Raw genomic sequence first — 14,460 nt, 5'->3', positions numbered from 1 at the left:
TATAATATATAGAAAGGTAATGGCACAGTGGGGATGGTACCACCAATTGTACTGCTGCTCAGACCAGTCGCAGTAATGTTGCAGTAGTAGTACTTCACGCTGAATAAGACTTTCAGTAGAATATTTGTAGCAGTATAAGTAAGGAAACAGAACCACAGAGAGAAATACTCACTTTATCTACCTGAGGTTACATTTATTTAACAATTTTAAAAAGCCCCACACTTCACCATACTTCATAAAAAGTGAACAAGCAAACATATTAAATTAAATGTAAAAATCTGTGACTGGTGGTGCAGTGTGAGACGAGAGCACAATTATGGACATGAATGGAAAATATTGTATAGATTAAAAATTGTAAAATATTTTTCCCATTATATAGATATGTTTTGTATATTATGACTTCTTGGGGTCTACATCCTTTTACTAATGTTTTGTTTGATTTACAGCAGAGCATTATTTATTATTTATTAAAATATCAACTAACAAATATGTTCTTTGTATTAAATTGTATGTTAATATATATTGTTTGTGTATAAAGGGTAGTTTTAAAAAGTTCTAGATTTTAAATTTGTCTATTTTTTTAATTTTCTCTTTAATCGTTCATCAGGGTTGATTTTTTTAATGTTTTCAGTTCATGACTTATATTTTCTGTACATTTGTGTTTTTACTGTTAGATTTCATGTTTTACTGACTAAAAGAAGAAAGAACTTAAACTTCACCGAGAGAAGATTTATAAACAAATCAAGATTAAATTGGTTGTTAAATCTCTTTTATTAATTTGTGATAAATTTATTAGATAATTAAAAAAAAAAAGACTCGCGTGATAAGATTCCTCTCTACCCGTCGCGCAGCTCTCGCGAGACTTCACGAGAGGATAAGTTGAGGGAACATGGCGACGTCTCATTTGCTAAAGGTAGGAGCCACTTCAATTCAATTCTTCGCGTTCGTCGCGGGCTGGAGCCGGTGTCACCCGCGGGTTGTGGTGTCGGTGTCCGGCTCCGACATTAGCGAAGGGCCCCGGGGACCCGGACGTGGCCCCGCTGTCCGCGGTCACTCCTGCGGCCAGCTGGGAACTTAGCTCTGGCTAACATTAGCTCAGTGCACATCAGTGATTTCTAGCTAAACACAAGCAGCTCAACGTGAAGGTGGAGACGACGGAGCTGGTGACGGCTGCTGTTAGCTCCACCTGAAGCTCACCTGTAACTCTAGTGTGTGTCTGTGTGTGTGTGTGTGTCCGTGTGTGTGTGTCCGTGTGCAACACATCTCATATCATCTGTCAGTGAGTGTCTGTAGCTGTGCAGCTCCCTGTGAGCTAAAGGCTGCTACAAGCTACGTCCTGTGCATTTAATCCTGTGCTGCTAACAACGCTTAGCTTCCCAGGAACATATGGCCACTACAGCAACAACTGACACAGTCAAGAGGAGGTGCAGGAGGAGGAGGAGGAGGTGCCACTTCCAGCCAGGAGTCACACACACTGCAGCTGGGTGCAGCTACTAGAGACTCACACTGGGGACACAACACGAGTCTTCTGCAGGGGACATTGTTAACACACAGCGACGTGAGAGACACACATGTCAGCTGTCTCCACCCAGGGGCGGATCAACAGGGTGGGCAGAGCAGGCAGCTCCCTGGGGCCCTGAGCTGAGAGGGGCCCCTGCCCCCCCCCCAAGAAAGACTGATCACATTGGTGTTTTTCATTGTTTTATAACAAAAACAATGTTAACTGATATTTAACCATCAACCCACAAGATGATAATGTTATATAATGGACAAGTGTCTCACGCATCGTTATCACAGTCCATTTTTACACACACGTGCAAAGTCTTTCTCGTGCACACACACGAAACCGTCCAGTCGCCCTGTCGACCATCAAAACACCCATAGTTCCAAGTTTTTAACGTCTCCTACAGGCAGGTCGACCTCGGCATTACTTTCTGCTTCAGCTGTGCTGGGTGCAGCGTATAGGAAATGATGGACATTTGCGACTGTGTGTGATGGACACACAGCAACGTTAAAGCCTGCGTGTGAGCACACATGTCAGCCGTCTCCACCCAGGGGCGTTGCATCAGGGTGGGCAAGGCAGGCAGCTCCCTGGGGCCCTGAGCTGAGAGGGCCACCCCCCCCCAGAGAGACTGATCACATTTAGATTTTTTTTCAAACAATAACAGTGTTTGTTAACTGATAATTAACCATTAACCCACAAGATGATAATGTTATTTTATGGACGCCCTTAAAACATATCTACTTTTACAAATGTAAAAACTCTTTCTAATGCACGCACTTAAAGCAGCAGCGTGCAACAACACCATGGTCACAAACCTCCGGCCGAGTCCCCGTGCCTCTGTCTTTCTGACCACAGCTTCATAACTTTGGAGTTTTGTTTGAAGACTGGAACGTCTAAATGTGTGTGAATGATGTGTGTGGGATGGTGATGGATTCGTGTTGGCAGTAGAAAGAAGATTTAAACTTTTTAAATTGGAGAGAAATAGCAGCTGCTTTGTGATTTATTCAGATATTTGTCAAGTGAAAGGTATCACAGTCGGACATGTTAGACAACGTGGCTCTGAAATCTACCGTCTGTAGTAAATGAGTCATATCATACTCACTAAATCAAACTTCATCTTCATTTCAGTTCTCGACTCACTGATTCAGGTTTTCCTTGATTTTGTCACCAAGTTATTTTCTTTTTCAGAAGGAATCCAATGAATTCAATAAAAGTCTGTCATAATGTTTTACTGCACTCTGAAGAATGTTTTACTTAAATCTAACTTGGAGAGAAATCACGACAAGGAGTTGGATTGACTTGTTTTCCTTCTTCTATGCTATAATAGATAAAATAGACTTTAGTTTTCTTGACCTTGAGTTGTATAAAACTGATTTTTCACAATGAGAGTAATGTGCAGATTAATTAAACCCTAAACCAAAGTCAGAGGAGTAATGAACACATCAATCATTAACCAGGACAATACATATACATGCAAATTCTGTACACAGACGCACACAACTACTTAGACATTTACCTTAATTTTCCATTCTCAGTATAAAACGCTGTTTCAGTCTTTGTCAAGTTATTTGATTGTTGTTGTTTTATGTAACACTTAATTTTTAGGTAAATAATCTGAAGTTTGTTTCTGTTTGTTAGTTAAAAATTGTCAAATGTTTAAAGGGAGTTTGGAACAAGTACAAGTTTGTACAGTAGGATTTTTATGTTCAATTTTAATTAACAATGGTTCTTTCCTTTGTGTTGTTAGAGTTCATGAACAGTTTGAATAATAGAGTTCGCTTTGCTCCGGTGTGTTTCCAGAACAAAGGCTCCCTTCAGTTTGAGGACAAATGGGACCAGATGCGTCCCATCGTACTGAAGCTCCTACGACAGGAGTCTGTCACCAAACAACAGTGGTTTGACTTGTTCTCGTAAGTTCACCCTGATTGGTTTTCAGCTGATAGCCAGTAAAACCAGGACAGGTAACATGGTGTCTCCTCTGTGTTTCCACAGAGACGTCCATGCTGTGTGTCTGTGGGATGACAAAGGTCCAGCTAAGATCCACCAGGCCCTCAAAGAGGACATCCTAGATTTCATCAAACAAGCACAAGCGGTAAAACCAGGACTAAACTGCGATTTGTGTCCCAGCATCTGTGATTGATTGATTCAGTTTTGTTACTTGAGTGAGTCTGCAAGAGTCAACCAGCCCTGCCCTATGTCTTCTTAATCTTTCGAAGCGGGTGTTGAGTCATCAGGACGACACAGCGTTACTCAAGGCCTACATAGTGGAATGGAGGAAGTTCTTCACACAGTGCGACATCTTGCCCAAACCGTTCTGCCAGCTGGAGATCACTCTGATGGGGAAGCAAGGGAGCAACAAGAAGTCTAACGTGGAGGACAGCATCGTCCGCAAGGTCAGAAGCTGCAGGAGAGTGTAAACAAAGAGTTAAAAAAAAAAAAGTTTTCTCTGTGATTCAAAGAAGCACGTCATGTAAATAAAACACGTCTGTCTTCTTGATGCAGCTGATGCTGGACACGTGGAACGAGTCAATTTTCTCCAACATTAAAAACAGGCTACAAGACAGTGCTATGAAACTCGTCCACGCTGAGAGACTGGGAGAGGCCTTTGACTCCCAGCTGGTCATCGGAGTGCGGGAGTCCTACGGTGAGAAACAGTAACCCAGGTCACCTTATCGTGTACAACATCTTAACCCCGAAAGGTCTGTTGTTCCATGAGATCGTGTAAATCATACTCTTCAGACTCTTGTCGACCTCTCCGGTGTGTTCTTCTGTGTGCAGTGAATCTTTGCTCCAACCCTGACGACAAGCTGCAGATCTACAGGGACAACTTTGAGAAGGCGTACATGGATTCTACCGAGCGTTTCTACAGAACACAGGCCCCCGCTTACCTCCAGCAAAATGGCGTCCAAAACTACATGAAATATGTGAGTGAAATATGAGTCGTAGATTTATTTCATTCGGAGGCCCTGGAAAGAAATGTTCTTACTTATCTTCTTACTATGACTGATGTGTTTTACGCCTGTTGATTAAATATGTACGTCACCAGGCTGATTCAAAGCTGAGGGAAGAGGAGAAACGTGCACTGCGATACCTGGAGACGAGACGTGACTGTAACTCTGTACAAGCAGTGAGTGTTACACATCATCCGTTTGAGCCATTAAAAAAACCAAAACTGTAACGTGTACATTTCTCCTGAGTTGTTCCTCCTCTGTTCATCTTCCCAGTTAATGGAATGTTGTGTCAACGCGCTAGTAACGTCGTTCAAGGAGACCATCTTAGCCGAGTGTCCAGGCATGATCAAACGAAATGAAACAGAGAGTGAGTACGGCAGGACTGCTCCCACCAAAGGCTCAGCCAGCTCAGGTTTGCACCAGGAAATAGCCCTGACCAAGCCCTCTTGTCCAGCATCTTGTAGAACGTTTATGTGTGTTTCCATCAGTCCTCTTAATGTGTAATGGTTCATGTGAGGATAGTCGGGTTTAGGGAATGGAGACAGACGAAAGACAAAACTGCATCATGAAGTGAAAGGGATTCAAAGTTTAATCAACACAGCTTCTACATTCTATCAATTCAATTAACTTCCATACATCTCTGCTTTAAGGTTCTGTCCTCAAATCGCCGTTGAGTTCAGAAACACACGTCACAGGTTCTTCAAATCCAGCTCATGCATTATGTTTGTTCCCTCACACTTTTCTTGATTCAAAGATAAAACACAAAACAAATTGCTCTTGAGAAAACATTTTGAATGAATATTTTTATGATAGACACCTGTGCTCAGTGTTTGTGCCGCATTAAAAACACATCGTTATTTGTAGTTGCATTTGTATGTGCATGTGTGTTTGTGTCTGTTCTTGCAGTTTGATTCAACAAGTGGTCAAAGAGCAGCCGTAGTAATGGAATTTAATGTCTGTCCTCTGCTAGATTGATGATGCAGCCGCCAAACAAAAGCTTGGTATTTAATACTGTTTATACTTTTAGTGCTACACTGAGACAAGCCTGGGAACATTAGTATTGAATTGCCACTGTAGGACTAATGGTCATTTTTATTGTCTAGCATCTATGGATTTTGTAATTCAAGCTATAGAATATAAAACACAACGATAAACATTCATCTCGTGGGACATATGAACTCACCATGTCTGACCAGTGTCCTTCAGGCTTTTGTGTCTCTGGTGCTGGTGTGCAGTTGTATTTTAAGTAGTTACACTGACCACTTGTTAACTGGGAGTTGTCATAGTAATGACATTTTTTTTTCCTCCTCCACAGAGTTACATCTGATGTTCTCTCTGATGGACAAAGTGCCCAACGGGATCGAACCCATGCTGAAGGACCTGGAGGAGCACATCATGAGCGCTGGCCTGGCGGATATGGTGGCCTCAGCAGAGACAATCACCTCTGTGAGTGTCACACACAATAAAAAGTTAATATCATAGTTATAGAGTAGCTTTGAGAATACCCTGGACTGCCTTGTTCATCTTAGCATCAGGAAGCTTTATAAATATAATTTCTAATTTTGCTTATGAAGTTAAACTCTTGGTTTCATCACCTTTTCTTTGCTGCAGGACTCAGAGAAATACGTGGAGCAGCTGCTCACCTTGTTCAATCGTTTCAGTCGACTAGTGAAAGAAGCGTTTCAGGACGACCCACGCTTCCTCACAGCCAGAGACAAAGTGAGCTCAACTTAATCTAACAGGACGCTGTGGTTGTAGGAGGCACTTGTCAGATTCTTAACTATTTTTCAAACTTCAAACTCCACAGGCATACAAAGCTGTTGTGAACGACGCCACTATATTTAAGTTAGAACTTCCTTTGAAACAGAAAGGGTAAGAGACGAGATCCCTGTGTGAGATTCAGCTTTAGATTTGAAGGATGAAGGAAATCATGTTTATTATTCTGCCTGTTTGTACAGGGTAGGTCTGAAAACTCAACCAGAGTCAAAATGTCCAGAGCTGCTGGCCAACTACTGTGACATGCTCCTGAGGAAGACCCCGCTGAGCAAGAAGCTCACGTCTGAAGAGATAGAAGCCAAGCTCAAGGAAGTGGTACGCCTCAGCAAGCACGTGTGTCCCGTTGTATTGTTTTTAAAAAACATGTGTGTGGTTTACATCTGTGTGCTCTTTTAAAGCTGTTGGTGTTGAAGTACGTCCAGAACAAAGATGTGTTCATGCGCTACCACAAAGCCCACCTGACCCGACGTCTCATCCTGGACATCTCAGCGGACAGCGAGATAGAGGAGAACATGGTGGAGTGGCTCAGGGTAGGGACACGGGTGGACGTCTCTGTGTTAGACGTTAACTGTTCACTTGATTTACTCCTAATCTGAAATGTTGTTTGATTGAAGCCTCAAAATGAAAAGAAATCAAATTAGATTTGAGATTTTCATCGCCTTATAAAACTGTTAACGGTTTATCGATCCAAACAGGAAGTAGGAATGCCTGCTGACTATGTCAACAAGCTCGCCAGAATGTTTCAAGACATCAAGGTGTCGGAAGACCTCAACCAATCGTTCAAAGAAATGCACAAACATAATAAACTGGCTTTACCAGGTGAGAGGTGCATCTCTATATAGACACTATAGTATTCTTCAAGGCTGCAAATCTGTTTTAAATTTGAGACAACGATTCAGTAATGAAGACGTCTCTGTACGTTCCCCTGCAGCGGACTCTGTCAACATAAAGATCCTAAATGCTGGAGCCTGGTCGAGGAGCAGCGAGAAGGTTTTTGTGTCTCTTCCTACAGAGCTGGAGGATTTGATACCAGAGGTAGAAGATTTCTATAAGAAGAACCACAGTGGGAGGAAGCTGCACTGGCATCACCTCATGTCCAACGGCATCGTGAGTGCAACTGTACAAGTTCTCAGAGAAGCTCTCTCTGTGAAAGGGACTAAACATCACGTCCCTCATTTCTCTAGATAACATTTAAGAACGAGGTGGGTCAGTATGATCTGGAGGTGACCACCTTTCAGCTGGCCGTGCTGTTTGCCTGGAACCAGAGGCCCAGGGAGAGGATCAGCTTTGAAAACCTGAAGTTAGCCACTGAGCTGCCGGACGCAGAGCTGCGACGCACTCTCTGGGTAAAGAAAAACATACTTTGGCTCCATCATGTCTGTCACAAAATAACCAGCAGCTTCATGTTTCTGATTCACAGATTTTATTCACTGAAATATTGTTTTTGTGACATTTCCACCTTTTTCCTCTCTGAACTCGTCTTATTCTTCTCAAGTCTCTGGTGGCGTTTCCCAAACTGAAGCGCCAGGTGTTGTCGTACGACCCAGTGGTGTCATCCCCCAAAGACTTTGCAGAAGGAACATTATTCTACGTCAACCAGGAGTTTTCTCTCATGTAAGAAACTTTACGGCTTGAAAACTACTCGGTTTGGCCGAGTCGCACTCTGTAAAGTAAAGATGTGGATGTAACACAAGTCAAAATCAAGTCCCAGTGAAACTGTGCATTGATGCAGGAATTTGGTGTTTTGTTTTCCATTTAATCTTTCAGAAAAAACTCAAAGGTTCAGAAAAGGGGGAAGATTAACCTGATTGGTCGGCTGCAGCTCACCACCGAGCGAATGAGGGAGGAGGAGAACGAGGGCATCGTCCAGCTCAGGATACTAAGAACACAGGTATGGAGATGAGCTCGCAGCGACACTGAATAAACGTTATCATCTTACATTTCCCATCTTGGACTTTGAACAAACATCTGCGGTTTGAAGCTACACTGTAATCCATCCTTTTTTCCTTTCTCCACACTTTTCTTTTACGTTTCCTCACGTCCAGGAGGCCATAATCCAGATCATGAAGATGAGGAAGCGCATCAACAACGCCCAGCTGCAGACGGAGCTGGTGGAGATCCTAAAGAACATGTTTTTACCACAGAAGAAGATGATCAAGGAGCAGATCGAGTGGCTGATCGATCACAAGTACATAAAGAGGGATGAGACCGATATAAACACCTTCATCTACATGGCCTAGCACAACACATCGGGATGACTCGTGTTGACTGTGGTTTCAGTGGATCAGGCCTGATGGACACTAGAGAACTTCCAGGCTTCCCGTCCTCTATTTAGAATAAAAAATCAAATCAAATCAAAAACTTGTGCAGGGAGGCATGAATTTAACTCTGAGACCTATTTAAAAAAAGTGGAACTTCCTGCCTTAAAGTTGTACAAAGAAAAAAAAGAAGAATGCAAATGTTGCATTGGGAGTCTGCACCAAGTGTTTTTAGATGGAGGGAGTTACCTTTGCTGTCCCAATGAGGCTGCTCAATGTTAATGGTGAGTTTTTGATGCCATGGTTGTGTCACTGGGCGGCCGCTACACTCCTGCTCCATGCTTGTGCAAGTCTAGAGGCATGCTGACAGGAAAGGAACTTTGGATCTCAAAATATCTGCAGTCCAGTTTTAATCCTCGTCAAACCTGCACCGTCTTAACCGAGAGAGAACACAACAGGGCGCTCTGCAGTCAAAGGCGACGAGTCGGTGCGTCGCTGAGGCCCTGGCGCTGTCGTGACTCCCTGGGGTCAGAGTTCAACCGGTCATGCACTTAATCCAGACATTCAGTGTGTACAAATAGCCAGATAAGCACTTCACAGTTTGCAGGACTGAAGCCGACAGCGATGTAGACTCCGACTCTTAACCACGTCCAGCCTCTGTCCCTGGGTAAAAAAAATAAAATAAAAAAATGGACAAGGTGGAAAGGAAATGAGCATATTGCTATAATCCAGAGTCTGTTTCCGTCTGTCAAACGTACCCAGAGGCAGAGGTGGTGTTGGAGTTCAAACGGGAGCTCATGTTTGTTGAAAGCTCTCCTTTCTGCAGGAAGCCTGGGAGAAGAGGCTGAGGTCAGTATTACACATGCTAAATACTACAATTCAAACTTTATAGGAGAGTATCATGAGATGTGAAAAATGAAATGGTTGAATAAACAGCACCTTATTATAAAACGCCACGACTTCTCATTCATCCTAGTTCAGGACAACAAGTCTAACTGTAAATTTTTTATAGTTTGGGGAAATGTTTTAAAGTGAACTTCCACCACGGATTAATTGTATTTATGGTAAGACTTAACTTTAACCCCTTCCCTCTTCTAATTTAGCATTTTTAATCATGAATAATTTATCTAGAATCCACTATAATGTAACTCAGCAGCTATAAGGACCTTTTTGAAGTGTATATAAATTAACAGTATTTATTTTATTATATTATCATTTATCATCTGTTTATAGAGCAAAGTCAACCTCTAGTTGTCTGTTAGTGATCCCCATCTCTATATTACCCATTTGTGAACAGCCTAGTGTTTATAAAGCATTATCTCTTACTTCCCTTGTGCTGCTGTGTTATTTGTGGGGTATCCCTTTATACGGAGGAAAAATAAAGCTGCATCTCAAATCATAAGTTCATATTCTTCAAATGGATCAAAGTGTGACAGTCTCACATTTTACGTTTGTTGTCGGCGGACGACGGCTTTTCTTCTTCCTCCTGAATGATTTTGTTCTTTATCCTGTAATTGAATGAACACTGCTCTGGTTTCTGCCAGCAGGAGGTTCAGAGGTGAACAGTAACCACATCAGCATCGCCCTCAGAGACCAGCAGGGTTCCTTTGTGAAGTTTCACCGTTAACATCTCGATTTCTGTGAGGGCTGATCCCGCTAACTTCTCACTGATCCCGATCTGCACCAATATTAAAAGCGTTGGGTCATGTCTCATCCCTCGTGTCCTTCAATTTATATATAATATTGAGGATTATATCAGGATAATATAAAAGGATTTCATCTTACTGAGCTCTGCTGTACACCTTTGAAAAAAAGAAAAGAAAAACCCTTTATCGCCATGGTTTGTGAAAACAACAAGAGTCTGTTTCGCAGCTCTTTAAGGAGAGTGCGGTAAGAAAAGAAACACAAACATAACTAGCAGCAAAAACAATATACACAACAAATGTAGATAAACTCAGATAAACACAGTATTACACCAGTGGAGGTTGACCAGGAGATGGTGCTAAACCAACACATCAAATTATTGCAGGAACTAAGCAGCAGGTGCACAACCTATATAACCCACATATAAACAACCTCTACATACAACTGGTCTTACATTCAAACATTCAGGTGTTTGTGAGTTCTACTCTGATAACAGATTTTACTTAAATGTTTTGTTTAATTGTTGGAGAAAAAAATTATTATTATAATTATAATTAACAAAGTCTTTTCTCCTCTGGGAGTTAGTGGTGATGTGCAGGTACAGGTCGTTTTGTGACTTTTAGTCAAATTCTACGGCGCAAATAGTAAAACTTGACATTTTTATTTCGTAAACAATACGTCCAAAATGTAGGTTTGCATCAGAAATCACTTAGTGCATTATAATTTAATTTAAATTAGTATCATTTCCTAAAACAGCAATGTTTTGTTTTTTTTAGCCTCAAACTGGAATGAGAGCTTCAGGAAACTCTGGTGCTCATGGAACAATACATGTCAAACAATAAGAGGACAACTTTAAATAATGGCACGAAGAATCCAGGTCCAGGGACTCAAGCCTCCGTCAGGGTTCACTGTCAGTACCTGGATTCTTTTAGCTTCCCTCTCATGTTTGGACTGATGAGTAGTATTTGACTGTGGAACATCAGTATTTTTATCCTGACAGTTATTTTTGCTGAAATCTGTATAATTTTTGTCTCAGACACAAACACAGTGTTTTATTCTTGTGTTTTTAATTAGATGGATATTTGTGTTAATTGCTGCACATTTCTCTTGTTTATTACAGCAGCTCTGCGCATGCTCAGTCTGCACCCCCCACCCCCCACCTCCCACTTTAACAGATAACACAGCACGTCCGGTTTGTACCTTCAAAATAAAACAACCGGGCAATTTCTTTTTTTGTCCTCAACGTGAGTTCATGATTGTCTTTACTCGGGACAGTTGAGGACCATGTTGTGTGGCTCTTTTTAAACTGTAGAAGAAGGAACAGGAGAAGCATGAGCGGAAGTTATTGTGTGAGCTGAGCAGATGCAAACTGAGAATCAATTAAGGTAAGCTAATTAGCGCTGGCAGATTAGTGATTGAAGATTCGCCATAGCTCACGAAAACCTGCGTTTAAAGAAACGACACACGTGTTTTTAGATTCCGTGTGACCTACACTTCCCCACGACATTATCTTCCCTGTCCCCCCGCAATCAAACCCGCTTCAACCGCGACACCGTCTTCAGCTACAGAACCCGCCTGAGAATTGTCAGGATTTTAGTTTCTTTCTACATTAAGTTGTGATTTATCATTACCTGTCAGTATTTTTAATGATGGTCAGCAAAGAGGAAGTAGAAATAGAGGATTCGGCTCTGTTACCGTTCCTAAATATGAACAAATAAAGGCTAAACAACATTCATTCATTAGCATCAAAGTCTAATATTGACATTATTTAATATATTTGTCCCACTGTGCTCAGGGTCAAAATGGTGTTAATGTACCATGGATGTAAATAAGTACAAGTTTAAGTCTTTTATTTCAAATAAATATCATTTAAAAGCACTTTTTTAAAAATAAATCATTGACGTGAACGATGATTTATTTTGAAATCAGCTGTGCCCCACACCCGGTCGCTTCCTCCTCCTCCCGGTGTTCTGCACGGCAGCTTGACTCCGCTGCTGAGGGGAGGAGAGGAGGAGAGAGAGGGGGAGAGAGAGGAGCTCCTCCAGCGGACCAGGGAGAGAGAGAGAGAGAGAGAGAGAGAGAGAGAGAGAGAGAGAGAGAGAGAGAGAGAGAGAGGAGAGCGGTGAAGAATCCCAGCAGCTCCCCCAGGAGAGCGAGAGCCGGACCGGCTGGACCCCCGGAGGAGGACCCGAGAGGGAGCCACGTTGCCACGGGAGAGGCCTCAGTCCAGGTAACCGGCTCGTCGCGCGTCTCCCGGGCAGGTGCATGTACCAGCGCGGCTGGAGGTGAGGATGGAGAGACGGGGGCTGCAGGAGGCGGCTGCTCAAATCTCACAACACACATAAGATCCTCTCACCGCGGATTCAGCTGTGGCCTCTGTCCGGGGGAGGGTGGGGGAGGTGAGGGGGAGAGATGTTTATCCAGACACCGTATTGCACCGGTGAGGAATGAGCCGTGCGCGTCCTCTCTGCGCATGAACAGCGGAATATGTGTTGATACGAGAACCGCAGCTGCTGCTTCACTGCCCCTGGTCGCTCTCCATCACAACACGGGCACGTTCACTTCGGCGCAATGCAAAGATTCAGCTCCTGCTGTTAAAAAAATACACAGTGAATCTTGTTTTTACAATAACAACACGAAGCCACATGCATCTGAAATGTACACAGCAGTGATCCCTTCCGTTTGCATACGTTTCGATCGATCAATAACATCTGTAATGTCTCCTGCATGGACGTCTGTGTGTTTTCTAAGTTTTTGCTCCCAGCTGCAGGGACTTCCTGCAGCAGCTCATCTTTGTGTCTGAGTCTGTTTTCCACTGCATGAGGAGCAATAAATTAATAATTTCACAAGTGTATTGTTCTGCAGCGCACCGGGAGGGGAATAAACGCACATTAATAGTCTTGTGTGGAGCGGACGCCCTTGTTTATATGCCAGACATTGTGTACCAGCAAGTGGGGTCTTGAGACTCGTAGCGTTTACGAGGGGATTCCCTGGGATCTAAAGTCACACTGAAATTGTCAGAACTTTTAAAGAACGGCTGTTTTTGAAAACAAATGTGAGTCTATCTGTCGTTGTAGCCTCACACACATAATGTACAATCAAATAACAACTGCAGTGATCTTCCAATACAGATGTTTATTAGATATTTATAACCCTGATGTGTCTCAGAGGGACTTTAGCAGGAAAATCAGCCTCAGATGAGATTGCCGAGGATTGAAGCAAAGCCTTAATCTAATGTCCTCACTGCAATAAGAGCCTAATTGGTGTTAATGTTCATTTGAGGGACAAAAACAATGTGCCACCTGATGGAACCTCAAGAAAACGATTGTTTATTCAGATTCAATGCGACTCAATGAACAAGAAAACATCAACTTTGTCTTTTTCATCCCTAGAGGAAAAAAATATAATGTTTCAAAAAATCAGTATTTGTCCAAAATTATTTGGGGTTGTAAAATTAATTTAGGTGTCATGTAAACAAATCAGAGGGATGGCCGGAACTCAAGAGGAGAAATTGAGCCGTGTGGACTCATGTATGTCGCGGCCAAGCCTACAGGAGGAGATACTGCAGAGAGGAGATCACGATGCTGGGAGGATGGGAACGCTGGGATAGCCCTCCTCCCTGATGCAGGAGGAGGAGGAGGCGGTGGTGGAGTGGTGGGTGGGTGAGGGATGGTCTGGTGCACCCCTCCCTCCCTCCATCCCTGACTCTCCCCTTCTCTGGTATACTGGTGCATTACTGCTCCCTGTTCACTTCTCCGAGAGTAATCAGCCTGTCAGCAGAAGCAGACTCAATCACTCACTGCCCCCCCCCCCCCCCCCCGTCCACCGCTGCCATCGACACCAGCATCACACGAACACACTCCTCCCTGATCTCTGACCAGAACGCCGGCAGAATCTGTTGCTGCCCGCTGTGCCCGTTAATGATGTGATACAGTTTTGTGAACAGCTATAATCATGATTTCTAATGGGGGAGAAAAAAGAAAAACAGTTTCCCGTGTCAACCAACCAGTGTAATATTCTTGTTGGGGACTTGATCTTCGGCTGCGGACTCCTTTGGTCCTTATCACACTTGATGGTGTTGTTATTAAAGCCCATAATATTCATGTGTTTGCATCAGTCTTTTATTTAAAATGGACTTTTAGCTTCTAAACTTTAGGAGGAGGCGAGTGAATCCTGTGGAGTTACTCTAGATGATGCATCTCCACTTTCTCCCAGAAATAACATAATAATTATCCAGGATATGAATACTGCCATCTTGTGCACAGTAGCGATTCAGGGAGAGCTGAAGCAGTGGGAGTCAGTCACAGCCGTCAGTCGCTGTGATGTT

At 43.0% G+C, this 14,460-nt stretch overlaps 2 protein-coding genes across 4 annotated transcripts in view; both read left to right on the top strand.

Annotated features, from left to right (window-relative positions):
* The first annotated feature begins 836 nt into the window (after positions 1 to 836).
* LOC109635826 (cullin-5) lies at positions 837 to 9,440 on the top strand. Of its 2 annotated transcripts, none has more exons than XM_069510035.1 (19): positions 837 to 913; positions 3,305 to 3,414; positions 3,497 to 3,596; positions 3,721 to 3,897; positions 4,007 to 4,148; positions 4,283 to 4,428; positions 4,551 to 4,631; positions 4,729 to 4,822; positions 5,771 to 5,901; positions 6,067 to 6,174; positions 6,263 to 6,327; positions 6,414 to 6,546; positions 6,630 to 6,761; positions 6,927 to 7,050; positions 7,163 to 7,338; positions 7,416 to 7,577; positions 7,727 to 7,845; positions 7,999 to 8,122; positions 8,277 to 9,440. In XM_069510035.1, the coding sequence occupies exons 1-19, from the start codon at positions 890 to 892 to the stop codon at positions 8,469 to 8,471; spliced, it is 2,343 nt and encodes a 780-aa protein (XP_069366136.1). In that variant the 5' UTR covers positions 837 to 889; the 3' UTR covers positions 8,472 to 9,440. The 2 variants fall into 2 exon arrangements, with proteins under 2 accessions (XP_069366136.1, XP_069366135.1); XM_069510034.1 differs by having other exon boundaries at positions 4,729 to 4,867.
* A 1,922-nt stretch (positions 9,441 to 11,362) lies between these two features.
* Positions 11,363 to 14,460, top strand: part of capn5b (calpain 5b) — a 33,189-nt gene continuing 30,091 nt past the window's right edge. The window contains exons 1-2 of one of the 2 annotated variants that reach the window (XM_069509960.1): positions 11,363 to 11,518; positions 12,063 to 12,363. In XM_069509960.1, the coding sequence (XP_069366061.1) occupies positions 11,496 to 11,518; positions 12,063 to 12,363 (324 nt within the window). In that variant the 5' untranslated portion in view covers positions 11,363 to 11,495. The remainder of the gene's footprint in view (positions 11,519 to 12,062; positions 12,364 to 14,460) is intronic. The other variant, XM_020097038.2, reaches the window with a different exon arrangement.

This window comes from Paralichthys olivaceus, chromosome 15, assembly GCF_024713975.1.
Source record: "Paralichthys olivaceus isolate ysfri-2021 chromosome 15, ASM2471397v2, whole genome shotgun sequence".
Classification (NCBI taxonomy): domain Eukaryota; kingdom Metazoa; phylum Chordata; class Actinopteri; order Pleuronectiformes; family Paralichthyidae; genus Paralichthys; species Paralichthys olivaceus.
The sequence above is the reverse complement of the archived record's forward strand: the minus strand, read 5'-3'. Positions and strand labels throughout refer to the sequence as shown.

Excerpts from the sequence above, each read along its gene's own strand:
- LOC109635826 (XM_069510034.1), top strand. The coding sequence starts at position 890 with ATGGCGACGTCTCATTTGCTAAAG. Across the intron at positions 3,415-3,496 it reads CAGTGGTTTGACTTGTTCTC|AGACGTCCATGCTGTGTGTC; the intron begins GTAAGTTCACCC and ends GTGTTTCCACAG. Across the intron at positions 3,597-3,720 it reads TCATCAAACAAGCACAAGCG|CGGGTGTTGAGTCATCAGGA; the intron begins GTAAAACCAGGA and ends AATCTTTCGAAG.